Source organism: Rosa rugosa, chromosome 6 (genome assembly GCF_958449725.1).
Source record: "Rosa rugosa chromosome 6, drRosRugo1.1, whole genome shotgun sequence".
Lineage (NCBI taxonomy): Eukaryota > Viridiplantae > Streptophyta > Magnoliopsida > Rosales > Rosaceae > Rosa > Rosa rugosa.
The window spans coordinates 29,798,368-29,825,194 of NC_084825.1; the positions used below are offsets into that span (position 1 = coordinate 29,798,368).

The window sequence follows — 26,827 nt, forward strand, 5'->3', positions numbered from 1 at the left end:
AGATATATTGAACTTGGGTGCCCAAAGTAGATGGTGATCTTGGCTTGGTGTGCAATGGCGGTGGCCGGCGTTCAGCAAAAGGATAGAGGTGGCTCGAGACTTGGTCTGAAATTGATCGAAAAATTGAAGACGATTATCAGATAACGCCCAATCTGCTCATTCAATTCGATCACGACCTGGAACCAATGGGTGAACGCCTAAGATGGAGGGTGTGCAGAGAAGATTTTGGTGTGTGGTGCGCTAAGATTGTATGCAGCGTCAAGATTGTTCTGCTGCGTCAGGACTGTTGTTTGATCAGGAAGACCGCTAGTGGTTGCCGCTGATGGAGCTTAGCGGAAGAGAGTTGCCACTGATGGATCTCAGCGGAAGAAAGTGCCGCTGATGGACTTAGCGGAGCCGTTGAGGTTAGCGGAGCTGGCTACAGCCTACAGCTGCTGGTTCCGGCGACCGTTGCCGGTGACGGATCTTTGCTCGTGGTCTTGCAACCTGGCAGAGCTTGGCGGAAGATGCCGGCAGTGAACAGTCTAGCGGAGCGGAGCATGGTGCTCGGCGGAGCACTTGGCCGGTGGAGTCTTGGTGGGCGGAGGTTTTGCCGCTGGTGCTCAAGAGTCTGGCGGAGACTCAAGAGTCCGGCGGAGACCGAAGAGTCCGGCGGTGGCTCGAGAGTCCGGCGGAGACTCGTACCGGCTAGCGGAGGACTTGGATGGCGGAGGGGTGAAGAGTTGGTGGTCGGCGGAGGTTCAAATCTCAGCGGAGGATCTGATCAATGCTAGTGTGGCGGAGGTTGGCCAGCGGTGATTGACCGTTGGAGATGCTGAGGCGGGGAGAGCAGGTCTGGAGCTCGGCGGATTCCCAAAGTGCGGCGGAGACGCCGAGTTAGGCGGAGGCTCGGAGGTCAGCGGAGCGTTGGTGTCCGGCCGAAGCTGAAGTTCAGCGGAACTGAAGTCTGGCGGAGCTGCAGTTGGTAGGAACTGGCGGGAAAATTTGAAAATTGGATAGGGGTGACCAGAGATTTTTTTTTTTTTTTTTGAAGGTTCAGCGTTGACCAACCTTGTCGGCGTTGACCAGACGTTGACCGGACCCTATGGGCGTTGACCAGCCCCGCTAGGCGTTGACCGACCCCGCCGGGCGTTGACCGACCTCGCCGGGCGTTGACTGACTCCGCTGGGCGTTGACCGACCCCAATTTGATGTTGAACGAGCGTTGACTCGACACTTTCGGGTCAAAGTTCGTGGTAGGTGACGAAGCCTTTGTGTGACGGCTTCCCACAGACGGCGCCAATGTTAATGCTTGGATCCGTTGGGGATCTAATTAACGATAAGTAAAGAGAGGGAGAGGGAGAGTGACACAAGCGAAGTATAGTGGTTCGCCTCCCGCCTTAGCGGGAGACTACGTCCACTTGAATGTTTAACTATGTGTGTTGAGCCTTGCGGCCCAAGGGGATTACAAAAGATGTAATGGGATGTGTTTAAGTGGGAGGAGGCATTCCTTTTATAGGTGAAGGAAGCCATCTCCTTTACATTTTCTTAGATGTGGGACAAGAACCCACTATTCTAGTGTAGAAAGTCTAGTTTGTGAGGGCAACTTGGCAAGGCCGGAAAGGTGGCTTCCCGGCGACGGATTTGCGACTTCCGGATACCGTAGCGTAGCTTGAACATAGGGCTACAAGATGCAAGTAGCGGTTGGGCCTCACCATGGCTTGTGGGTGTCCCAAAGAGGGTGTTAATTATGCTTGGTGAGATAGCAAACTAGCCTTGCTAGTAGAGGTATCTACACTAAGGAATTATAGGTTTTCCACTTAGCAATTAAGACCTAGAACGCTAGCATATCTTAATTTAGATTCAATTACATGCTCAATATTCTAAGTTTGCAACTAAAGAACACAAAACACATAAAAGGTGGGTTATTCGCAAAAAATCAATGAACTTAAATCATCACATATAGAAATTGCAATTTTATAACTTTGAAAACCTAAAACATGCTTCATAGTATTTGAAAACTACATATCTAAAATCAACACTTCATCCAATCATGAAATCGCAAATCATATAACCAAAACAAGAATCGAAATCGAAATCGAAATTGATTTAGGATTTGAAATAGAAATTGTTTTACAAAGCAAAACTAAAAACATAAAAAGGTGTTCATGGTTACACTTTTGAAATCTTCAAGGACGCAAGAAGCTTCAAAGGTGGTGGAATGGATGAGGATCACGACAAGGATGCTTGAATGGAGATGAGATGGAGATGCTTCACGGTCTTGAACTTTGAAGAATGGAATGATTTCCGAAACTATTGAGAGGTGAAGGGGACGAGTTTGTGTGTTTTGATTCTGAATTTTGTGGTCTCTATAACGTCTCACAAAGGCTCTCTTATATAGTGCACGGCTAGCTTGGGTATCAAGGTCAAAATCTACTTCAATGACATCATTCAACCAATCAAAATATTCATTGAGAAGTAGAGAACAATCTTGAATCTTCATGAATATCTTCTTTGCCGAAATTATCATGCATCTTCCCTCAAAATGGTCTTCATTCAACTCGTATGCAATCAGAAAACCTAAATCAATATTTATTCTCTTTATTTTCTTTTCCAAAATTCACACGAAGTAGATATTCTCCAAAACTCTCCCATTTTGATGCATTGCCGAAATATTTTCTTCTTTTCCTTTATTTTTCACAGCAACAACAATAATTATGGGACAAGGACTCCTCCAAGATGTCATGGATACTTCTAGAGTCTCACATGCAAGTCGCATGCTTCAATCTTGGGCCAGGCTTTTCAACTTAGACATTTTCTAAGCCCACCTTCATTTGTGACGCAAAATTTGACATTCTAGAACATTCTTGTACAATCTTGAGTTATCTTGAAGCCACAGCATCTCCTAGCCTTCTCAGGTATCTTAGTATCATCAGGACTCCTAATGCAAACAGGTTTCCTTGTCCAACTGGGACTTTGTCATTTCTCATTTTTGATCATCATTTTGCACGAGCTTTTTCCTAGTTGACTCAGGATTCCTACTTCAACTGGGATTCTTTTTCCTAGTTGAACTGGGAAAACTTCATTTCTCTATTTCTTGATCATTTCTGCGCTTTCTACTCCGTACCTTCCATTTCTAGACTCAAAAGTACCTAAAAACAAAAACTAAGTTAGAAATGATAGTGTTAAGGAAAATAACTAAGTCAAATGTAGAGAGAATGGCATTAAAAACATAGCAAATATTGATCCTATTAAATGAAAACCCTATCTTTCTGGGTGCGCATAAGCAATATTCCACTGGCCCTGGACGACAAGAAAACGATTATGAACATTGCATCTATCGCTGGTACGTATCAAGACATTGATAAAAAGATGCTTGATTCAACTGGTAAGATTCGAGTTCATGTTGGCCACGAAATCTCCAAGCCTTTCTTTCCTAAGATACCCCTAAAAGTCTAAAACTAGTTGGTGGGGTTATTGAAAAGATTTATTTCTATTATGAAAATCTAATCGGAAAATGTAGCAAGTGCAATCTGATTTACCATGCACAGGGAGTTTGTCAAGCAGGCACAAATCACCAAACAAGAGTGTGGAAGCATCTGATGCATAGAGGCTGCAACTTCCAAAGTCGTTCATGGGGTTTGCTGAAAACAGGTTCGTGAATGGGACTTTTAAATTTCAAGGCATTCAAACACCCATACTGCCTTCTATAGCACGCAATCTATTTGGCTCTGTTGATGGCAATAAGCCTTGGAAACCGGTTGTCATTAGAAGCTTAGGGGACTGATAGCAGATCCACCAGTAGTGATGACATTCTTGCTCTGATCCCAATTGAAGATGCACTGAAGAACTTGAATGGAAGCAGGCCTGTGTCTCCATACTCTTCCCTAAAGAAACCAAAGTTTCTGCTTAATGTGAATGAAGATGACTTGGTAAAGGAGGTAATGGCAAAGAAGGTAAGAGTGCCTGAGTTCCAACTAAATTTTCGGCTAAATCTCTTGGTTTAGTTGAAACTCCAGGAGGCATGGTTGTTCCAATGGAGGTGATAATGCCAAAAGAGCCCAAGAATGGGGCTGATAGTGATTAGTTGGTTACCAAGAAGAAAATGGGTCATCCTTTGGGATCGAAGAATAAGAATCCCTCCAAGACAAAGAAAGTTCATGCTGAAGAGGTTTTGAATTTGCTCTATTCTGGAAAACCTCCTTGCCTTAGCTCTAAGGGCAAGGAGAAGATTTAATTTTTGGTTTTATCTATTAATGCCTATTTACTATGTTACTTCATAGCTAGAATAAGCTTACTTTAATAAGTGAGCATGAGTTGTCGAATGAATGATCCTAGCCTATGTATCACTGTAGTATTTCTACATCACAACTTCCTGTCTATCTGTAGATGGTAACGGAATAATACGTAATGATCATTCTGACCTTACCTTTATTATTAATGAAAAGTCTTGGAGACTCTTTAGTTCGGAAAAAAAAAATTAGTTGATAAGTATTTCTAATCTTATTTTCGGATCTGTAATGAAAGTGATACTTATTTTTAATCATTATCCGATCCATTGTTTTCTTCTTATGTTCTTCGATCTTTCTGTTCCAATTAATTGTACTAATTAAATTTGTTTTCAGCCTTTGCCTTCGTATTTAACTAAACTGGATTTCTAAACGTAGGACGTATATATTGGCAAACAGAACCATATATATTGTCACAAAAGGTTTGATGGAAATCGATGCACAACTTCAAATGAAGTTCGGACCAATAATATTATGGATATTGTTAGGAAAAAACAATAAGCTGGCCCAAGGCTAATCATAATAAAAAAGGCGATAGGGGACACTTTTGTTGTCTAAGAACCAATCATGAACTTTTCAAAAAAAAAGAACCAATCATGAACTTTTCAAAAAAAAAGAACCAATCATGAAGATATGATGCTAATCAAATCCATGCATGCAAGTAACGCCAACTTCTGGGATGTTCCATATGAAAATGCAGAACCTTTTACTCTTTTAGGTCTCGATCAGTTCTTTTCATCTCGACCTGATTAGTAAAGGTACGATTCTAATCAAATCCATGCATGGAAGTAACCCATCTTTCTGGGACAAGATGGGTCTTTAAGATCTCAATATATTTTCCCTCAGATTACGACAACAGTGTTACTTAGTCTCAATGTTTTAAAAGTTGCTTGGTAATAGACGGATGGTGAGGAGAGGTCTAGCGCTTAGGCGGGTGTATAAACAGATTTATATTTTATTTTGATTGTATTATAATATAGTGTCTAATTAAAACAAAACAAAAAATATTTAGTAGGAATTGATTAATAACATAGGAAAAAGTTAAGCATATAATATTATAATAAGTAATTACAAATAAAAAAGTAGTTTTAGTTTTAAGTATCTGACCTAACAAAATAAATTACTTTGAACATTTTTTTTGACCCAGCATGTCTAGGGGCCGGCTAGACTAATCGAGGTGGCTAGCCACCTTCTAAAGCCTAGGCGGCTGCCTAGAAGGATTTTTTAGAACAATGTTTAGTTTATATTAGAATGATTGACCTAAAACTCAGTTTACTGTTACTCAGATAAGTCAGATTACGACAACAGAAATCCTAAACCTTTAATTTCTTTGAATGATTAGCCTGCAGTTTGTTTGACATCCATGATTTGTTATATATATATATATATATATATATATATATATATATATATATATATATATATATATATATATATATATAAGTTGGCATTGTGATTCTGTGCACTAATTTTACAAATGCATCAGCATGTGGCTTGGGCCTTGTAGTTTTATAGCATCTTTCATTTGAAAAAGACACTTCGTTATTATCATATTGAAAAGTAATGAATGAAAGTCCTTGCAAAACTCTGCATTGCTTCTTGTCGATTTTACTTTGATCAAAACATGGTCCTATGGCTGCGAGATTTCCCTGTCAATTAGTTAAAATTATTCTTTTGTGTATATATAAATTGGCATTGTGATTCTGTGCACTAATTTTACAAATGCATCAGCATGTGGCTTGGGCCTTGTAGTTTTATAGCATCTTTTATTTGAAAAGGACACTTCGTTATTATCATATTGAAAAGTAATGAATGAAAGTCCTTGCAAAACTCTGCATTGTTTCTTGTCGATTTTACTTTGATCAAAACATGGTCCTATGGCTGCGAGATTTCCCTGTCAATTAGTTAAAGTTATTCTTTTGTGATATTTGGATTATAGTTGGTTCAATTGTGTTATTTGTCCGTCGTTGAGCTTAACCCTGTTATTTCCTGTTGATTGGAGTAAGAAATTGTGTGACTGAACCTTGCTTAATTCTTCTACCTTTTCTTATTTTGTCTAAAATCGTAAACCCGGTATAGCTTTAGCTGTTGGCAAATTCTATAAATTACATGCATATATTCTGTTTTCTATCTGGTATTGCTCGAGTTTCTAAAGAGCGTTGCCGTTTGGTTAAATCCAAGTTAGTACCGAAATCGGTTTTCTTGGCCTTAGTATCTTTGTTGAGCTATATATGTGATAAGGGTTTTTGTCTATTTACCCCATTTCTAGGGATTTTTTTCCCACTTACCCCATTAAGTTTTTTTAATTCCCCCTTACCCAAAACACTCTAAAGAAGTCTTCCTTAATACTTCATTAAGTTTTTTTTGTTTTTGTTTTTAGACTATTTTACTCCCACCCCTTTGTTACTTAGAGAGAGAGAGAGAGAGAGAAACCAAAGGGGACTTCGCTGGAGCCCCATCACCGGCCGCTGGACTCCGGTCAACTTCGCCGGAATCCGGTCACCGGTCGCTTCCCGCCGGACTTTTCTGAAAACCTCGTCGGAGATCCCTAAAGAGGTCGCCAGAAAGGTTTATTGCCCCAATAGAGGGGCAATAAAACTCTATTGCCCCTCAATAGAACTTTCGGTCACCGGAATGAGTACTAATATTCCTAAAATTAGACAAATAAAACTTTGATTAAAGAAAAAAAATGAAAAGATTATATCAATTCAAAATGTCTATTGCCCCCCAATAGACATTCAAAATTTTTTTCTTTTTTTTCCTTTTGCCCCATTACTTAAAAAAAAAAAAAAATCTGATTTGGGCACCCATATCTTCTTCTCCTCCCATCTTCGACTTCGACTATTGCAGATCTGCCTTCTTCAAGGCTTGAATTCGCCGGATTTCACCATCCTATACATTCATTCCATCACAATCAAATTCAAATCCAAAATCCAAAATGCAAACCAGAATCAAAATCAGGATCCGTAAATCTCTCTCTCCAGTTTTGCATGTTTCCGATCTGGACTGGGACCAGCGAGTCGTCGAGGTCGATTCCGATCTGGACCGAGTCGTCGAGGTCAATTCCGATTTGAACCGCCACTGGGAAACCCTGAATCCAGGGGAAGAGAAGCCGTCTAATCCGAGGAGATCGTTCTGGAGGCCATAATCGGACTTGAGGCTGAGTAGTTAAGGTCAACGACGACGGTGGACATCAAGCTGAAGCATGATCTTCAAGCCTGGAGCGTTGTCGGTGTAGAACCTCAGCATGTTGTTTCTGACACCAGAGTCGTCGCCGCCGTCCATGCCTCCGGAGCTGGAGCCACCTCCGGGAAGACGACGTCACTTGAGATCTCAGACCGTGGTTGAACAATACGAAGAGAGAGAGTCTGTCAGTTGGAGAGAGAGAATGGCATGCTTTGTAATTTTGTAATTAAACTGAGCCTAAAAATGATCTTTTGCCTTTAAATGGGTTAGTGGGAATAAAAATTTGTTGCTGGGGTAAGTGGGATAACTTTGGCCAATTTTGGTGCTTTGGGTCAAGGACCCATATGATAATGTGATTCCATGTGTGATAGTCTAGAAATTTGATGATTCTGCATGACATATTGTTAATTAACTTGAACTCCTCTTTTTTTACTAACGAAAAGCATTCACATAATTGTGTCAAAAGGATATCACAATAGCAATATTCATATTTGCACCAAACTTAATTAGCGATAAAAATAATTGAACTTTTTTTTTTTGAAGAATATCATGTCGATATATTAATAAAATCAGGCCAGAAAGGACCATTACATATCCTCCCTCTATCATCTCTGGGTAGATAAAGAGTTTGTGGTATACCATATCGATACATAGATTAGATCCAATCATTTGACGGTACCCATGCTCACTTATTCAAGAAAACCTATAAACTATGTTACCAATGACAAGTAAATAGGCAAGTTCAAATGAAAATAAAACTAAATTTTCTCCTTGCCCTTGACACTAGGGCACGGAGGTTTGCTTTGGCAGATGACACTTAGCACTTCTTCAGCAGACACCTTCTTAGTCTTGGAGGGATTCTTGTTCTTTAATCCCAAAGGCCGTCCCTTCTTCTTCTTGGTTGGCTGTGTGTCCTCTTTTGGGATTAAACCTTCCTTAGGAATTAGAATTCCTCCTGGAACTTCAATCAAACCAAGAGATTTAGCAGAGAATTTAGTATGGAATTCTGGGACTTTCAGCTTCTTTGGGAGCTCATATTTGCCCTCTGATGCTTCACCTAGCAGAAACTTGAGTTTCTTTGGGCAAGAGAAAGGGGAAGTTGGCTTGTTGCGCTTCAAATCTGTCAGCATCTCCTCAAAAGGAACCAGAGCTAGGGCATCCTTGCTAGTACCCTCAGTATGAGCACCTGCAGTTCGAGTCTTCAAACCTGTATTCCGAATAACAATTGGCTTTCGAGGCTTATTGCCATCAAATGAGCCAAACAGATTATGTGCTATAGGAGGTAGTATTGGGGTTTGTACACCTTGAAATTTGAATGCTCCATTGACAAACCTGTTATTAGCAAAGCCCAAGAATGGTTTCGGCAATGGGAGACGCAACTGCTCCGTCACCTCAGAAGACTTGCTCGGTGAAACCGCCCGACAAACTCCTTTATCATGGTATATCAGATTGCATCTCTTTCATTTACCAATCAAGTTTTCGAAGAAGAAATCTATCTTAGCCACAACTCCAGGAGCAAGCTTTAGGGTTTTTTTTTCTGGAAGAAAGGTTTGGAGATTTCATGTGTAACATGAACCCTAATCTTGCCAGAGTTGTCAAATAGCTTTTGATCTATCTCTTAATACGTCCCAGCAATGGAGGCCACATTTATGATCGTCTGCATCTCTTCCAGAGCAGGTGGAATATTATTGATTCTCACCCAAAAGTATAGGGTTTCCAGCGGTACAGATTGAGGTGCAACAAAACCATCATAGGCTTGTATGACCACTGGAGCTTTGTTGAAATACCAAGGCCCCCCTCTGAGCACCTTATTTTGATCCTTACGACGATCAAAAGAGAAGACATACCGGTTTGGAGGTCGATCTTATACCTTGAACGAGCCATCTAGCACCCAGATATGTCGAAGGTGACGCTGCAGATCCATACTATTGCATGCTTGCCTCGTCAAGGGACAAGCTAGCAAGAAAGCTTGAGATCCTCCCTTGGTGGTTCCACCAGCCATGTGGGAGATATCAACAACATCGCCTTCGACGAGAGCAAGAGATCTAGGCAGCAAAAGCGGCTGTGACATCCTCAATGGAAGTCATTTTGCAGGAGGAGGAGGAGGGTGCCATGAGCAAGCGGCAGAGAGGCAGCGCTAAGGGTTTAAAATAATTGAACTGGAACAAATAAACATATACAAAGACCTAATTAACACACACACACACACACACACACACACACACACACACACACACCTAAGGTGATTGTAGTGAAGATAATTAGCATATCTACGCTAGGGTTATTATGGTGGCGGCCTCCTTGTTTGGGAATTGGGATTGCAGACTTACAGTTAAGAACTGAGGTCCTCCTTGGTCTTGCTTTAGTGGTTTCCAGCATCCATGACATGGTTCTCTAATTTCTCTTTTCACCCATCTTTGGTGTCTCACGGTGGTTTGTATGTCCTAAGATCAATCTGAGATCTGCTATATTCGAGGTTCTTTCTCTCCCATCTCTACTGGCAAGGATGCTACACAGTCACTGTGGTTGATTTGATCTCCAGATATGCAAGGTTGTCAGTTTGGATAGTCTTGGTGGTTCCGGCGATGGTGTTGTGTGTTTTACCATCGCCGGGGTCTCTAGATTTTGATTTGTTATTATTAGTTTTATTTGAATTTACGTATTTTCACCTTTGGTAGAGGGGAGACCCTCACATGCAGCACCTTGTATTACACCAAAGGAAGAAAATATTGGCATGTCTCCTTCGAGGTCTGGCTTTATTTAGTATAACGATACATGAAAAACACTAGGCTCTAGTTCCACTTTTTTATATTATGTCACTTTGTAAATGCTACGTTAGCGAATATATGAAATTACTTAGATAACGTTTCTTTATGTCGTACTAAAAATATGGTTGGTCATAATGTGTCATCTTTGACCATTAATATTGACAGGACCCGGCCTGGATTTCACCTTGAAATCCAAAGTGGCCCTACGGGGCCCACCTTAGAAGAAATTCTACCAAAAAATTTGGCGGAACTCCCTCTAAAAGTGGACTACCCAAAAACCTGTAGAAAGACATTTACACTTCTAAAATAATCCACCCTTAAACTTCTGGAGCCACCATGCTCCCTAAATCACAACACCTCCCATTTCACAAACAATTTTGCACTTAATAATATTAATATCATGGATTATCGGAGCAATCTAATGTACAGGCGTACAAGATGATAAAATATAAGATAAAGGACCGATACTTTTATAATGCGGAAGCTATGACAGCTATGCCTCAACCCCATGTACGCTCGACCTCAAGCTAAACTGGCCTGCAAACTGGGCATTTGAAACCGAAGGGCCCAGGGGAAAACATTTAAAAACCGTTAGAGTGAGTGGACGAAAAATAAGTAATTTCGAATGAAAAGTAAAACATAATGCTTTCCCACGTTATTCTCTAAAATCTCGCATGCAGTATTGAAAATACTTTTAATCATCATCTTTACTGCTATCTTAATCACGTAAAAAATAGAACATCTTGAAATCTCTTAAAATCTCATCCTCAATCCTTATAAAAAAAAACATCATTTTCCAGAGGCTCGTTTGATGACTAGAAAGGACTGCTGTCTAGTCATCTCATGCCATCAGGGGGGGACTGCCACCCAGATGACGCATCGGAAGGGACTGCCAACCGGATTAGGAGGCGGCGGGTAGAAGGGACTGCCAACTAACCACAGGTAGTTAGAAGGGACTGCCGACTAACTACCTCATGTCATCTGGAAGGGACTGCCACCCAGATGACTCACCGGAAGGGACTGCCAACCGGGATATAGTCTGGAAGGGACTGCCAACCAGACTATTACCTAGAAGGGACTGCTAACTAGGTAATATACGCATGCGCCAAAGATAGCCTCCTTGATAAACTGGAAACAACCTCTTTCAATTACTTGCTTTCGGAAAGAAACTCGATAGTACTTCAATAAATCATTAATAATTCACCGAAAGCATAACTCAAGATTATCTCGCTAACTCAAACCTCAATATCTCAATAAATCCTCGATAATTCAACCATGCTCAAATATTTGCTAAATCCTTCCTACTCGTATATCATCATATAAACTGATATTCGAAATCAATAATTCTCATAATATTTTCTTAATCAATCACTTCCCGAAAATCGTTTCCCAACTCAATAACTCATAAATAAATAGCTTGAAAAATCTATTGAAAGCCCTCGGGAAGGAAATCCACTAAAAATCCCGTAACTCATAGAGCATAATAAATCTCAAGAAATCAAGCTCATAAAATCATAATACTCAATAATTCAAATAATAAATTAAACCTCAATCGGAAAATAATAATATACTGCATGCACATTTAATTTAAAATAAATGTCCACTCACAGTACTATTTAGGCGACCACGCTACCGGTTTCCTACGTCGAGCAGTAGCTCGGCACGCCGCCCTGTATACAATTATAATTCGTGAATAACAATCCGGAATTTAAATACGATTCCAATGTCCTATTCTCATAAATCAACATTTTCATTCTTCTCCAATTTAACCCAAACTTCACCATTAACACCAATTCATTAATTTAAAGGTTCTAGGGCAGAACCAAGAGAAATCCGGCTGTCAGATTCTCGTAAATCGTTAACCGAAATTCTAAAATTCGAATTCACAATCGATACAAAACTTCTCCAATGTCCACCAAAATCACATAAACAAGCTCTACAATATTTATAGGATTTAATTGGCTAAAAACAAGAATTAAAAACCTGCTCTACGCGCCTCCACGCGCCATCTACAGTGGCCCCACGCGCTGCCGGCCACCACCTCCGATGGCCACCAAATTTCATCCACAACATCATCTCAACATTCTAAGCATCTTTCACAACTACAACAATTCCAGAAAACGATTAGAAGTACCTCAACAATTAAGGAGGAGGTTGAACCCGATTCGTGAATAGTGACCCAGAATTTCAAACCTTCGATTCGACCTCCACAGTGCAAATCGTGGCTCAAGGCTAGGGGCAAAATGATCCTTGGCAAAAACCGCACCTTCGACGCCGGTTTGGTGGCCGGAGATGGCCGGAAATCAACGAAACCTCCGTTCGGCTACAGTAATCTTCGCGGCTCCAATCCGAGCTCCTCCGACCGAGCCACCGCAAAACACCACCACAGGCGTGACAAGGAGGAGGAGGCGAGCTTGCCGGTGCCCGGATTCCGTCGTGGGTCGGCCAGAGAAGGGAGAAATCAGAGGAAGAAGAAATTGGACCGAAGAGGAAGAAAGGGTCGGGGGAGAGGAGAGAGAAAAGCCGGTAGGTTTCCAAAAATGGAAACTTACCACAGTAACTCGGCTATTATAGACAAATTACCATAAACAGTAGCTTCCATTTTTCACTTATAACTTTCGCATACGAACTCCGATTTTTACGTACCACATATGCACGCGCTCGGTTTAACGTCCTCTACAACTTTCATGAAGAAAAATTCCTCAAATTTTGACCCGAACAAACAGTCAACTTTTAGGGCCCTCCAAAATATCGAAACGGAGTCAAAAAGTAAATGTAAATGTCGTTTACCCATCGAAAGACTCGTAAACTGGTAAATTTAGGTTCGGGACGTTACAAATATAATATTGTTTTTAGCTAACAAAAAGCAATAAAAAAAAATTAGAAAATATATATTTTAACTGTATTGTCATACTAGTTCATATCCTTTGGTTTGCCTAGCCGAGTGGTAAATTAAGGATGGTGAATCAATAATGCTCCTAAGAAAAACTTTGTCTTCTTTAATGACACGTATACTTACTTGGAATGGAAGATAATCATGAATTAGAGACAACTAGAATGGGAGAAGAAATGAATCGGTATTGATTCCGGATGATTTGATTCCTAAATCCGTCTCCCCCCTTCGTAATCAAATTCCTTAGTATTCAGGAATCGATTCCTGACAAGGAGGTGAGACCTATATGGCTATATCCATTATGATTCTTTCATGTGTTAGTAAAAGTAGGAATAATTTTACCCGGAATCATTTCGATTCCTTTATATGTTAGTAAACGCATGAATATTTTTACTCCATAATCATTTTCTCTCATTCCAAGTAAGTAAACGTGCCCCAAACATGGACTTGTCTAATCTGAAAGTCATTGCTTTGTAAAAGCTTCTCGCTCTGGTAATATAAGAGCCTTTTTTTAATTTTTTTATTATATTAAATATGGGTTATTATCACAAATGGTACCTGAACTATACCTCAATCTTATCGATGGTACCTGGACTTCAATTTTGATCACAACTAGTACCCGAACTTTTACATTTTATTTTAAATGGTACCTAGAGCCACCTCCGGTCACTATTCCGACTAAAAACGGCATGTAAGGCGATCATAGTGATGATCTTTGATGATTTCAAGGGTTGCAATCATATATAGTGATGATCTTTTTGGTAATAGACGTACCTTGAACTTGTTTTTTATTTTTTTTTATTTTTAAGATTTGACTTTTTTTTGCCAGAATAGTGACTGAAGGTGGCCTTAGGTACCATTTAAAATGAAATTGAAAAGTTCGGGTACTGGTTGTGATCAAAATTGAAGTTCAGGTACCATCGATAAAATAGAGGATAAGTTCAGGTACCATTTGTGATAATAACCCATTAAATATAAGAGGTTTGAAGTCCGCCCAAGATCACAAATCAAATATCTCTCATCTCTGGGATGTTCAATAATGCTCTCAAGTATTAAACCTCCGGAATCAAAAATTATTGGATTAGTTTATTGCATTGAGGCATACCGCAAGCAGTGACTGATTTAACACCTCTAGACTCCAGAGTTTTAATTACTCCATACCAATATAGAACTTTCGCTACCCTTTGGCTTCCTTTGAATTCGAAAGTATTGTTCCACGAAGAGCGAGATCTATTGAAGGCCATTGCTTCCGTGAAGAGCGAGCTCTATACCATATTGGAGGTTTTGGGGAATTTTGTTTTCGTGAGGCTTGAAGAAGGAAAGGTTGTGCGCGGAGTGAGAAGTCGTAGTTTTCATGAGGTTGAAAGAGTACGTGTACTATGAAGTTTATAACAAAGCATGAAAGCAAAGAACTAATGTAGTCCATGAATAAAAATTTCCATTATAGTAAAATATACCGTGTATCACCATTTTGTAGAGTTCAGCTGCGGCCCTAGTCTGTTCTCCAATGCCTCTAAATCTTGCTAAATTGCTAATGGAAATTGCACACTTACGGTATTGTTTCACAGAATGATTTATACAAACTCAGTAAATTGAGTTTTCAATTTTCAAGATTTTGAGAATGCGAGAGGTAGATTTTTTTAAAATAGATTCAAAACATTAAAAACTACAAAGTCGTATTCGAAATGCCAGCTTATTTCGAGAATGGAATCGCAACTCAGGAGGTCAAGAAATGGTCGTCATTACCCATTAGTGATACAATCATCGGTTGGTTGGTGGTATCCACTGATCGATTAGTGAGATGGTCGGTCAGTTGACGAGAATACCTATCACCGGTTGTGAAGTCGTTGTATGATAGTGGTAGGGTTTGTAGTTGGTCACTACAGCAGGTTAGATGACCGGTCAAGTGGTTGTTGTGGAGTTGCTTATGAGATGGTGGTGGGATTTCTCAGTTGATCAGTAAAGTCGCTGACCGCCGGCGTCGTCGGTCGGCTGATCAATGAGATTGCTAATCAATTAGTGTAATAACCGGTAGGTCGGTGAGGTTGCCAATTATGTGATTGTGAAGTCGCTAGTGAGGTAGTGGTGGAGTTTGACGGTCAGTAAGATCACTTGTCAGTTGGTGAGAGGAGGTTGACAGTCAGGTGGTTATGGAGTCACTGAAGTTGAGTTATCCTATTTAATGGATGGTTGATTTTTTTCATTTTTTTTTTTTTTTATAAATCATTTTCCAAAAACACCCAAAACAATAATTTGTTGTTATACAAAACGAAGATAAAAAACAAACTCTTATATATCTGGCATTTTGAGTTTTCTAAATTCATTTTTGAAAATAACATACCAACTGCTCACTCTGTCTTGTCACTTTCTTTTCTAATCCACTGTTTGGCAGGTCGTCTTGGATTACGTACTCTTTGCTTCCTTGAGCTGGAACTCCTTTGCTCATTGGTATTATGCCTCCCTGAGGAACCACCAGAATGCATGCCTGACGTGACTGGGGGTTCTCTCTGTTGCTCTTCAGGAGGTTCTTTGGCTGCCACAGAGTTAGAAGGTGCAACTGGTGGTGTAAGAAACATACCAGGTACGATAACAACATTTTTCTTAGGTTCAATTAAACCACCGTTTTCTTGCTGTAACTTAAATATGGCCTCAAAGTTCTCTCTTCGGGCCTTCTCTGTATCAGACTGCAGGAATTTCTCACTGTCATCGTCTTCATTTTCATCCAAGCTCTGAATTTAACAGAAATCAATTAGTCATTTAACTGCAGTTACAAGAAATAGACAATATTTGACTTGTGTGGAAAAACTGAATGTCTGTCTCAATTTAGAGTCCAAAAGCCAACTACATACCAAGGAATTTATTGGAAACAAGAGCTTACTACAAAATTACCAGATGACCAAGTTACTAACAAAGAAGGAAACTTCAAGCCAAAGTTGACACGGAACTGCCTTCATACATGAGATCCAGTACTTTTCAAAGTAGTTCAAGATTTCCAAAACAAATGGAATCATTTCTACATATGCATCAACTAGATCTAATAGAATCAGTACATCAAGTTCTGAGACCAGATCTTACAGTAACCGTGACCATACAAATATACTGACATTTTGTTCTTCGTGTGTCTAGATGGCTAGACGCAAATTTAGCTTTTCTATGGACCAAAAATAGGAATGACTAATGACGGAACCAACCGGATCAATACTATTAACATAATATTTCTTAATCATGGGTGGGGCATCTTTACCACATTGTTACAATTAAAGGATTGGGTATAAATGCAAAATACCAGTGAACGAATAATATGCGACAATTTTCCTTGAAAGACTAACATGGATTTTAAAAAGTGTAATACCAGACAACTCACTACTAGAATACTGAATTATTCATCTGCAAAACCTGTAATTTGTAGTTCATAGTAAGATGACATACAAATTGAGAGAAATCATTGCCAACCAAATGAAGCACATGTTCTAAGTCCTGCGCATGAAAGCCTTTGCGGCAAACTGGACAGTTTCCCATACTCTCTTCCACAGCTCCTGGTGTATCTAACAACAACAAAATACTCAATTAAAAAGTTAAAACTAACATCATATCACAGAACTCAGACAACAATTCATTTCAGAAAATACAAATCTACACATGAATGGCATCGCACCAAATGTTTAGCTCGGCCATAACCATAGGACACATTGCAAGTTGTTCTATCCCATCTTGCAATTATTTGCCTTTTTATTTTAAACAAAAAATTCAAAAGTAAGCCTATAATACGTGGCAAAACATACAAGAAAAAATGACCATCGCAAGCAATTGTAGCAGCTCATAGAAATCTACGTAGTGAAAGAGCAATGCAAATGGGATCAAAAACATGCCACCAGCATTGCACAAGGCACCAATGTGGAAATTATCAGTATATTACAGTTCTTTCTTGGGAACAACTCACTAGTGCTTGTTTTTCAAAGGGCCACCAAACAATAAAACATTTGTACTTGTATTGGAACACCTACCTTCCAAATCAATTACTAGGTGGCTTTTTCACTCAACTATTTAACTAAAGCTTAATGATCATGGGAGAGGCTCTCATACATGCCAAGCAAAAGTAAAGAATAAACTCATACACGAAGAAAATTTTCATATTAGAAACAATCGCAACAGTCATCCTGTGCAATCAAGGTTTAGATATTGACAAAATATGAAAATAATATGCTTATACATTCCATTTTTCCTGGCCATATCATCATGTTTCAATAGTTGTAAGCTTTTAACTTATTTTCAATCTTATCTTGGCATTGTTTTCTAAACTTTCATAAACTTTTTAATCATATCTGTGGTTTGGTTTTGTAGAACCAACCAGCTTACCAAAATTCCCCAATAAATCTCAAGTAAATAACTTTATATTGCTAAATTGTCGCCTCAAACTTCTGGTGATGAATTCAACCCACTAACAAATAACTGTGATCCAAGTATACCTTTGTGATCTCTGGTCCCTCTAATAGAACGCAGATGCGCACTTGTTGAGGCGTTGGTTTTTGCTTCTGTTTGGATGCAACTCCACCACCTAATAATGCACTCACTGCCATATTTCAAAACAAAAGGGGCATCAAAATTAAAAGAAGAACCGTTATCAAAACTAGATACCAATATACATAGAGTTGCACACATTTATTAAGAGAGACAGCTACCTGTGAAAGCAATGGAAACAAGACATCAACTTCATAAATGGCAAGACTTTACTCTGCTCCTCCTCTGGGACCAAAGGACACAAACACAGAGGACAATCGCCATCCGGGTGATTCATAGCTGAGAGCTTCTCCACTGCTTCCTGGACATATTCAATGAATCAGTCTCCTGCCTTGTTTCTCAACCTAACCACCTAACGTACCCCTGGGGAAGAAGGTAAAAATAATTTCTACGCTGCAGCTTTACTGTCATATTTAACAAAAACCTCTCGAATCGACACTTAAACATTCATGAATAATCCAAAACTAACACAGCCTGCATTCATCCCTCCGCAAAAGGAAACGAGCAATGTTCCACATAGCAAGATTTTTTGGTAATGACTAAAGCAGCAATTACCTCACAAACTGCCACAAGCATCAAACAAGACGATAGCTCGCGTGCTTTTTCTCTTATATAATTTGTAAGATGCTTTTGCCTTTCCTCATCCAGACCCTTTGAATCTATAACATATATATGCGGCGGTTCCTCCGGATACTACCACCCAAGAAAACACCAAACTTAGCTAAAAAAAAACTGATAAAGAATCAACTGATGAACTCAAAGAACTCTGCTTTTTATTATAATCTATACCTGAGAACCCGCTCGAATTTCAATAACGGCTTCCACAAACTACATCAAACAAAAACGTATGTACAAACAATAAGAGATTGCCGCCATTAAAGAATTGCAAAATTGATGGGAAAGATGTGAGCTTTATCAAGTGAAAAATTGGACCTGTTGGGAAGCGACGTCGGCGGTGCGGGGTTTGATGTGGAGGTGGAGATGGGGAGGATAGGAATCGAGAAGGACGCAATCGTCGCCGTAGACTGCTTGCACGGCTTCGAGTTCTGCCGCTACGTCTTCTTCGTGGGCGGCCATTACAATCGTTGGAAGAGATTTAGAGAGGTTGCTTCATCTTCTTACAATGGGGATTCTCGCCCTGGGTCTAGTAAAGGTTCGATTTTTTTGGGTTGTGGGGTCTACTCCCTACCAGAGGCTTGGAGTTCGCCGCACACCTGATGGGGACGATGGCATTTTAGACCGGTTCAAAATAACTTGGGTAGATGGTCAGTTTCGTCATTTCCTTCAACTCCACACTACAGTCCATGCGCAAAGCCCAAACCCATGCGGCTGTTTTCCGTTCAATTCTGAATGAGATTCTGTTGACAAATAAATTACTACTAAAATGCCCTTTGCAAAGTTTGAACAGGAAGCACATAAGAGGATTGAGTATTCTGTGACATATTCTACATATATGGACCTGAGGAACCTACCTAGGATTTTCCAAATGTGTGATTAAACGTGAAGAACATGCATATTCCTCTTGTTCAAATCTGCTTAATCATCATAATAACATACAAAATATATATATGTTGACGTTGTGAAATATACAAAGAAACAGAGAAATAATACTATTACATTTCATCTTAATTTTTCCGATAAACAACTTATTTATATAATAATATCCCAAAAACTATTTAACATTTTATGGTATGAAACTTAAACAATATATCATTTATTTTATGGCTTTGCTGCTATTCCCATACAAGTTGCTTTAAATTCCAAGTCTTCTCATGATGAAGAAGTTTCTCCAGCATGATTTCCTCATATGCTTGAGGCTCTCTTTGACTTCCTTTCCAATTTTGTAGCACATTCTCTGTCTAAACACTTCTGTCTTTGACTCCTTGGTTATCTGCAACTTATTGTATATAGTTTAGGATATACACGCTCCACAATCAAACTAGAAAACGATAAAGAAATGTATGTGAAGGTATGCATTTAGTTAAAGCTACTGACGTTCAGTAAGGTAGGTAAAATGAAATCTTACAGGGAACATTGCTGCAAGCATTTTTCATGTAGTAACAAATACACATTGTGTTCTCTTCTTCTATTACAGTAGCCTTCCTCTTTGTCATTGCGATTTACCTATATATATGATATGTGAATATATGAGTATTGTTAAAAACTAAGATTATTGACCTTTAATAGAATATCTTTATGAATAACCACTGCAAGTGGCCTAGTGGTTCTTGCTTAGTTGGGTGTGCTCCCCAACCTAGGTTTGAACCCCGAAGCTGTCAAAGTGGTCAGGCACTGTGCTGCAATGCATAGTTGGAGCATTTCACATGCGCCGAAGGGGTTTATCTTGAGCCTAGGAAGCCTTTGGGTTCCCCTTGATAAAGTCAAAAAAAAAAGAATATCTTTATGAATACATACTGACCTTTAGTAGCTTACACATGAATCTCATATGTGATGTATTTACACTATAAGAAAATCATATAATGTAGCCCACATTCTCAAAGCAATGACAGACATAGATGCAAGAAATCAACAGCTTTAATAAAATTCTAAAGCTATTGAAACAAATCTCAATAGGCTACTGACCCTCGATAGGGTACTAACCAAAAGAACTTTGGTGTTGACCAAAGGAACTAGGATATTAAGTGCACATATGTTGTGTAAAAATTTGAACTCTTCCATTTCACCTAAGAAAAGAAAGGTATTGACCCTTAATACTACACTGCACTTTTAATGCTACTGACCCTCAACATATGTGGGTTTTACTCAAGCCAAATAGGTGGCCTGTCTGAACCAAGATATTAAGTGCACATATGTTACTGTAAAAATTTGAACTCTTCCATTTTATCAAGGAAAAGAAGGATACTGACCCTCAATACCCCATTGCACACATTGCACATTTTAATGCTACTGACCCTCAAAACTCAGGTTTTACCCACTCCAAACAGACTATTGCTACTCAATCCTCACTAGCTTTAACTACAATATAAATTTTAATGTTACTGACCCTCAAAACTCAAGTTTTTGCTCTAGCCAAAACTCAGGTTTTGCTAACTGCAATTAAAATTTTAATGCTACTGACCTTCAAAACTATTCAATTAAGCTAAACAAACTACTGGTACTCAATCCTCACTAGCTTTAACTGTAATTGAAATTTTAATGCTACTGACCTTCAAAACTATTCAATCAAGCCAAACAAGCTACTGGTACTCAATCCTCACTAGCTTTAACTGCTTGAAATTTTAATGCTACTGACTTTCAAAACTATTCAATCAAGCCAAACAAGCTACTGGTACTCAATCCTCACTAGCTTTAACTCTAATTGAAACTTCAATGCTACTGACCCTCAAAATAAGCTATTGGTACTCAAGTCTCACTAGCTTTAACTGCAATTAAAATTTTAATGCTACTGACCTTCAAGACTATTCAATCAAGCCAAAACTTAGGTTTTACTCAAACCAAACAAGCTATTACTACTCACTCTTCACTATGCTTAACTGCAATTGAAATTTTTCACCATTTGTAAATAGTTTCATGCATCTTCTCATCCTAACCCTAACTGTACTGTATCAGAAAGTTAATTAGATCTCAAATTTAGTAACCTAGCCGCATAAATTCGTTTAGGACTAATTTCAGTTTACCCCAGGAGGGTTTGGGGTTGTTATTATGTTAGTCCCTCTAGTTTTAATTTAATCAGTAACACCCTTGTACTCTCCAAATTCATCAGCCATGTCCAATTTTTGGACCTCCATCCAAATTGGACGTTAAATCTGACGTTGGGGGCCCACTGTAAGGGATAAAACAGTCATTTCATGACAAAAAAAAATCAGAACAAAAAATACCCCCTTTAGGGGATAATCCGACGTCATTTGACCTAAGCTCCACCATCCCCATCCTCCTCTTCGCAGCCCAACTCATCTTCCTCATCCTTTAGTATTCCTCCATAGATGATTCTATACCTTCTCCACCTTCTACACAGGTGCAGAACTCTTACAGCTTATTCTTCATCTTCGAGCTCAGAATAATCGTCAACTACTCTCAGCGCTGGGCGCTGGCACGCACTATTTGGCCTCTCGCTACAAACCCAGCACCTCACCACATCTCCACCATCATCTCCCCAATTGACTCTAGCCCGCTCCTCTTCACAAATGATCGCTACACGCTCCTCTTCTTGCCCGCCGGTCTCCTCTCCAACTGACCAGGATAGCAAACCCAACGACCCGTGACTGGGTTCGATCGGAAATCAGTCCTCCAGCCACCTTTCCGTTGTGGACCATCGGCGATAGCTTCCTCTCCTCAGTGCTAACAACCCTGTGGCCTTAGATTGTCCATGCATTGAACGAAGGAGGAGAATCAACGACCAGAAGCTTTGAGTTTTCTCCGGCGAGTTCTGCAAATTGCCGCAACTCCGGTCACCGATAGAGCTGTATGTGGTATGAAAATCAATCCTCTTGTCGTGATCTACACTCTAGTATAATTAGTTCTTCAATTCGATCAAGTTTTGACAGATCAGTTTCTGGGTTTGTTTTGGATTCGGCGTCGTTGCTGCCACCGCCGACGTTACCATGCATTACCACCGTGTTGGGGTTCCTGAAACACTTGGATGTTGATTTTTAGTCTTAGAAACAGGGTTTGAGCCTTAATTGCGTTTAGTTTCAGAAATTAGAAGGTGGGATGCAACTCTGGGACTAATCGAGTTAAAGCAAGGCTCTGTCGTTCGAGCACATCAGTTCAATTTCCTACTCATTCCCAAACTACATTTGGAATCAAGCTTGAAAACGGTGACTTGTTGTTGCTACGACGAAGGTATATTTATAGTTGTATTATCTGGAAATTTGTGGAAATTGAATGGATTGTGGTTGATTAAGTTGAAATCGAGTTCTCCCTGGTTATTGATTTTATCAGATTGCGTAACTTAGTGGTTATTTGAATTAGGAATAAAGTTTTGATGAATTGATGAATCTGTTATTGGTATTTGGACTGGAATTGGTTTCTTGTATTACATTCTTGACAGAGTTGACGTTAAAAGAATGGTTGTGGAGAAGTGGTTGAAAATATGCATCGGGTGTCCATAGTAAATTTGATGGAATTACTATATGCAAAATGACCATTTTACCCCCTAAAGGGAGCCTACATAACGGATTTAACGTCCAATTTGGACGGATGTCCAAAAATTGGACATGGCTGATGAATTTGGAGAGTACAAGGATGTTACTAATTAAATTGAAACTAGAGGGACTAACATGATGACGACCCCAAACCTCAGGAGGGTAAATTGAAATTAGTCCATTCGTTTAATTAGATCTCAAGTCTAGTAACCTAGCCACATAAATTCGTTATTCTTTTTCTTTGGATTTCTCAGTAACCAAACCAAACCAAACAATCAATTAATAATCAGAGACTATATCTATTGAGGAATCAATTAATAATCAGAGACTATATCTATTGACCCTCAATAGATATATATATATATAGGCACCAAAAAATACATTGTGCAATAGTTTGGGTACCATTTGGAGTTTTTGTTTTCCAAAAAAGTACATGCCACGTAGGCAATTTTAACGTAAAAGTTAACGGAGGTACTATATTTGATAGCGGCACAATACTTCATGTACCATTTGGAGTAAAAAAAATTTATAGGTACCAAAAAATACCTTTCACAATAGTTCAGGTACCATTTGGAGTTTTTACTCCTAAAAGATTTGTGAGCCAATTTACCCAATTTAAAAGTATAAAAAAAAAAAAATTGGCTTCCGAATAATTAAATTGAAGGCTTCGCCGGATACCACTTTCTGTAACGCCCCAAGCTGCACCTCACCAGCTTAAGCACGTCACAGTGCCACGAGTCTTTAAAACATAAACCGAACGCTCGATTTACATTCTAGAGAACAGCTAGGCATTTTGTTTGAAAACTTTTTGTAAAAACACAGTGGAAGCTTCAAATACTTTTGAGGTGAAAATTCGTTTCATTCATCTAAAGCTTGGAATTAGTGTTCACACAGATGGTACGAACTTCAAAAAACAAGAGTGTGACTCGATTTGGCACACAGTTGACTGTTCACAAGTCTCGGAATACGAAGTTCAAGGAATTGAAAGGTAATTTACCGAATTTGTTCTGCACACCCAGCTCCGTCCGCTATTGTCTCGTTACCAGTGCACAGTACCTGCATCCATACTTCGAAATAGGAAATCCCTTGAACCAACCCAAACTCAGCTTCCCTAGCTCACTGTCGAAACTGGGTTGGTGATGAACTGAGGGTGTCGACATGATCTACCTAGCCAGCTGCTAAATACCTTGTCGAATGCGGCCCAAGCGGTGGCCGGAAATTGCAGAAACTCGTCGGCATAGTCGCTGCTTCTCACCGTCTAGGTTCCCAAAGAGGTCGCTGGAGACTTTTATTACTCCCCAATAAAACTCAATATATTTTTATTGGAGGGCAATAAACAGTTTATTGAGTAGTATTGGGGGACAATAAAACCGGACTCCTGTCATCGGTCCGGGGATTCCCAAAGAGGTCGCTGGAGACTTTTATTACTCCCCAATAAAACTCAATAAATTTTTATTGGAGGGCAATAAACAGTTTATTGAGTATTATTGGGGGACAATAAAACCAGACTCCTGTCATCGGTCCGGGGATTCCCAAAGAGGTCGCCAGAGACTTTTCTTACCCACAATAAAACCCAATAAAAAGTTTATTAGAGGGCAATAAAAAGTTTATTGGGGGGCAATAAATCAGATGCTGGACTTTGGTCACCGGTCGCAGGACTCCGATCACAAGTAACTGATCGCTAGAGATCCTCAAAGAAGTGGTCAAAGATCTTATTGGTTACCGGGGAGGTCGCCAGAGACTTTTATTACCCCCCCCCCCCCCCCTAATAAAACCCAATATATTTTTATTGATGGGCAATAAAACCGGAGGCGGGACTTCGGTCATCGGTCCGGAGGTTGCAAGAGGTCCCCAAAGTGGTCGTCAAAGACTTTTATTACCCCTCAATAAAACTCAATAAATTTAATTGGAGGCTAATAAAACTGGACGCTGGACTCCAGTCACTAGATTTCAATCTCCGATCACCAGTCGCAGGATTCTGGTCTATTAACCAAAACAAAAGAAATTAATCCTGCTTTCATGAATTGAAACCAAATTCTGTATCTTCTTTCTAATTCTGTTCTCCTTTCTTTAATTGAAACAAAATTAAACGACTAAATCTTCTCATATTTGAATCTCAATGGCTATGTTGTCCACATATATATATGTATGGCTCTTTCCTGTAATTTCGATTCGATTTGAGCTTTCCTTTAGACTTTCTCATATCAATAATTCAATACATCAACAGGCTAATAGATTATAGATTAATGTTTTCTTTTTCTTGTAATTTCGTTCTGCTCTATGCAATTTGGAGGATTTGCAGCAATGATTTCTATTTTTTTTTTGAGGGAAATGGAATATATTCCAATGATCGAAAAGATCATAACGACCGTACAAGGTCAATTTAGGGGATCCGAAGATCACCCATTACAATCACTGCTCAACTGACTACACAAATAGTCAGACTAATACCCATAAGGGAATGCGAAAACTAAAATCCAAAAAGAAACTACAAAGCTACTAACCAAAAGGAAACTACAAAGAAAAAACAACTAACAACTATGTTTATTCCAAAATACAACCCTAATTCTCCGCATCTACCCTGAATGGCTTGGGGCCTAAGACCATCTTGGTGTACCCTTCCGCTGTTCAAAGCAGTGAATAACCTCAAATTAGAGTCATATAGAAGTCCAGCCCACAACAAGCCCAACAAGAGCCCCGGCCCAACTGCTGGCCCAAACAAGAGAGAGGAGGGAGAATGGACTGAACCAGAAGCCCAGCCCTCACCCACTGCCCTCAATCTGCAACTCAGACCGTCGATCACCGGAACCCTAGGAAGCTTGCCGGAGGCACTGCTACCACACCAAGCAAGCAAGCCGCCACTGCCATTCCGGCGGACGACCTCTATCTTCAACCATCCCCGCCACCTTGAGGGACCTAGGTCCGACCTGGAAGATAGCCTCGCAGGCTAAACAAGCCCGATCTGCTGCAAAAACCAGAAGTGCCTTCGAAGAGATGCCGACAAAGGTGCACCGCCAACAACCATAAACCAGATCCGTCGCCGCCTCACACCCACTTCTCGTGCAGAGATGTCGGTCATCCCCGATCCCAAATCCGAGAATACTCCCCTCTGCTACACACGCGAGTGTCGCACACCAGATACGAACGACGCCGGAAGACCCCCCTGACAGGCAAGGAAACCCAGTTGCCGTCGCCCTGCCACCAAAAATCCTAGGGTTTTGGTTTACTCAGCTCCGAAAAAGATGGAGCAACTTATTCTAATCTCCTTTGTTGCCCACATGTACTCTTTTTTTTTTTTTTTTTTTTTTTTTGAACAAGGGCCGGTGCGGCTGCCCTCAAGCCTTCATAAATGAAACCGACGAATACAAGGGGGGGACATTGAAGGAAGAAGGACAAAAGAATGAAGTTTTGTCGTGGAACTTTTTTTTTTTTTTTTTTTGTCTGATGGAATAAACGTCTGTTTGAGAGGAAAAGCAATAAAAATCCTCTTAGCTGATGTGGCAATTTCTTTGATCATTAGATGACTCAAAGGGTGTAGATTTTATGAAATTTAAATAATTTCACAACCCTCTCACTTTAGAGGAGCTGGATCCCTTGAAAAATATTAGGGACCGGAGAAGGGTGTGGGTGATTTAACTCATATAGGATACGATAATAAACCACCTTGCATATACAATCTCACTGAAAAACAATTTCACACTGCACACAACATTGTGTATACTCTATCCCTTCGGTATCAGATGACACACCAATGGGGACAGTAACAGGTTGGTCTTTGTTGAAACGAGAAATAATCGATCAGTAGGATATTTGACAGTAACAAATCAAAATCATGAAGCAATTTAATTAAGTTCAATCCATAAAGATTCTGGTTTTTACCATAATAGCAATACGCATGTGCCGGATTAAGACATGACTAATGATTCTTCCACAAGTTCTTGCTCAATAAACTTTTTCACACCTGAAATGCCACACTTACAAATTCCTTTCGCATCCCTTGTGAGAATTCAGTAATGATTTATATAACGACCGATATAACGACTAACGAGAGCCGAAATTCAAATATCTAAACTTTCACTTTGACATTGTA

General features: G+C 39.7%; 1 protein-coding gene and 1 long non-coding RNA gene across 2 annotated transcripts; one reads left to right on the top strand and one right to left on the bottom strand.

Moving 5' to 3' along the window:
- Nucleotides 1-15,385: 15,385 nt before the first annotated feature.
- Nucleotides 15,386-18,862, bottom strand: LOC133718048 (uncharacterized). The gene is made up of 7 exons (XM_062144844.1): nucleotides 18,566-18,862; nucleotides 18,422-18,460; nucleotides 18,188-18,325; nucleotides 17,794-17,933; nucleotides 17,581-17,684; nucleotides 16,544-16,659; nucleotides 15,386-15,843 (listed from the first exon to the last, which is right to left on the bottom strand). The coding sequence occupies exons 1-7, from the start codon at nucleotides 18,707-18,709 to the stop codon at nucleotides 15,463-15,465; spliced, it is 1,062 nt and encodes a 353-aa protein (XP_062000828.1). The 5' UTR covers nucleotides 18,710-18,862; the 3' UTR covers nucleotides 15,386-15,462.
- Nucleotides 18,863-21,487: 2,625 nt separating this feature from the next.
- Nucleotides 21,488-22,592, top strand: LOC133717282 (uncharacterized). The gene is made up of 2 exons (XR_009849503.1): nucleotides 21,488-22,062; nucleotides 22,247-22,592. It is a non-coding gene; the product is annotated as an uncharacterized LOC133717282 (long non-coding RNA).
- The last annotated feature ends 4,235 nt before the right edge of the window (nucleotides 22,593-26,827 follow it).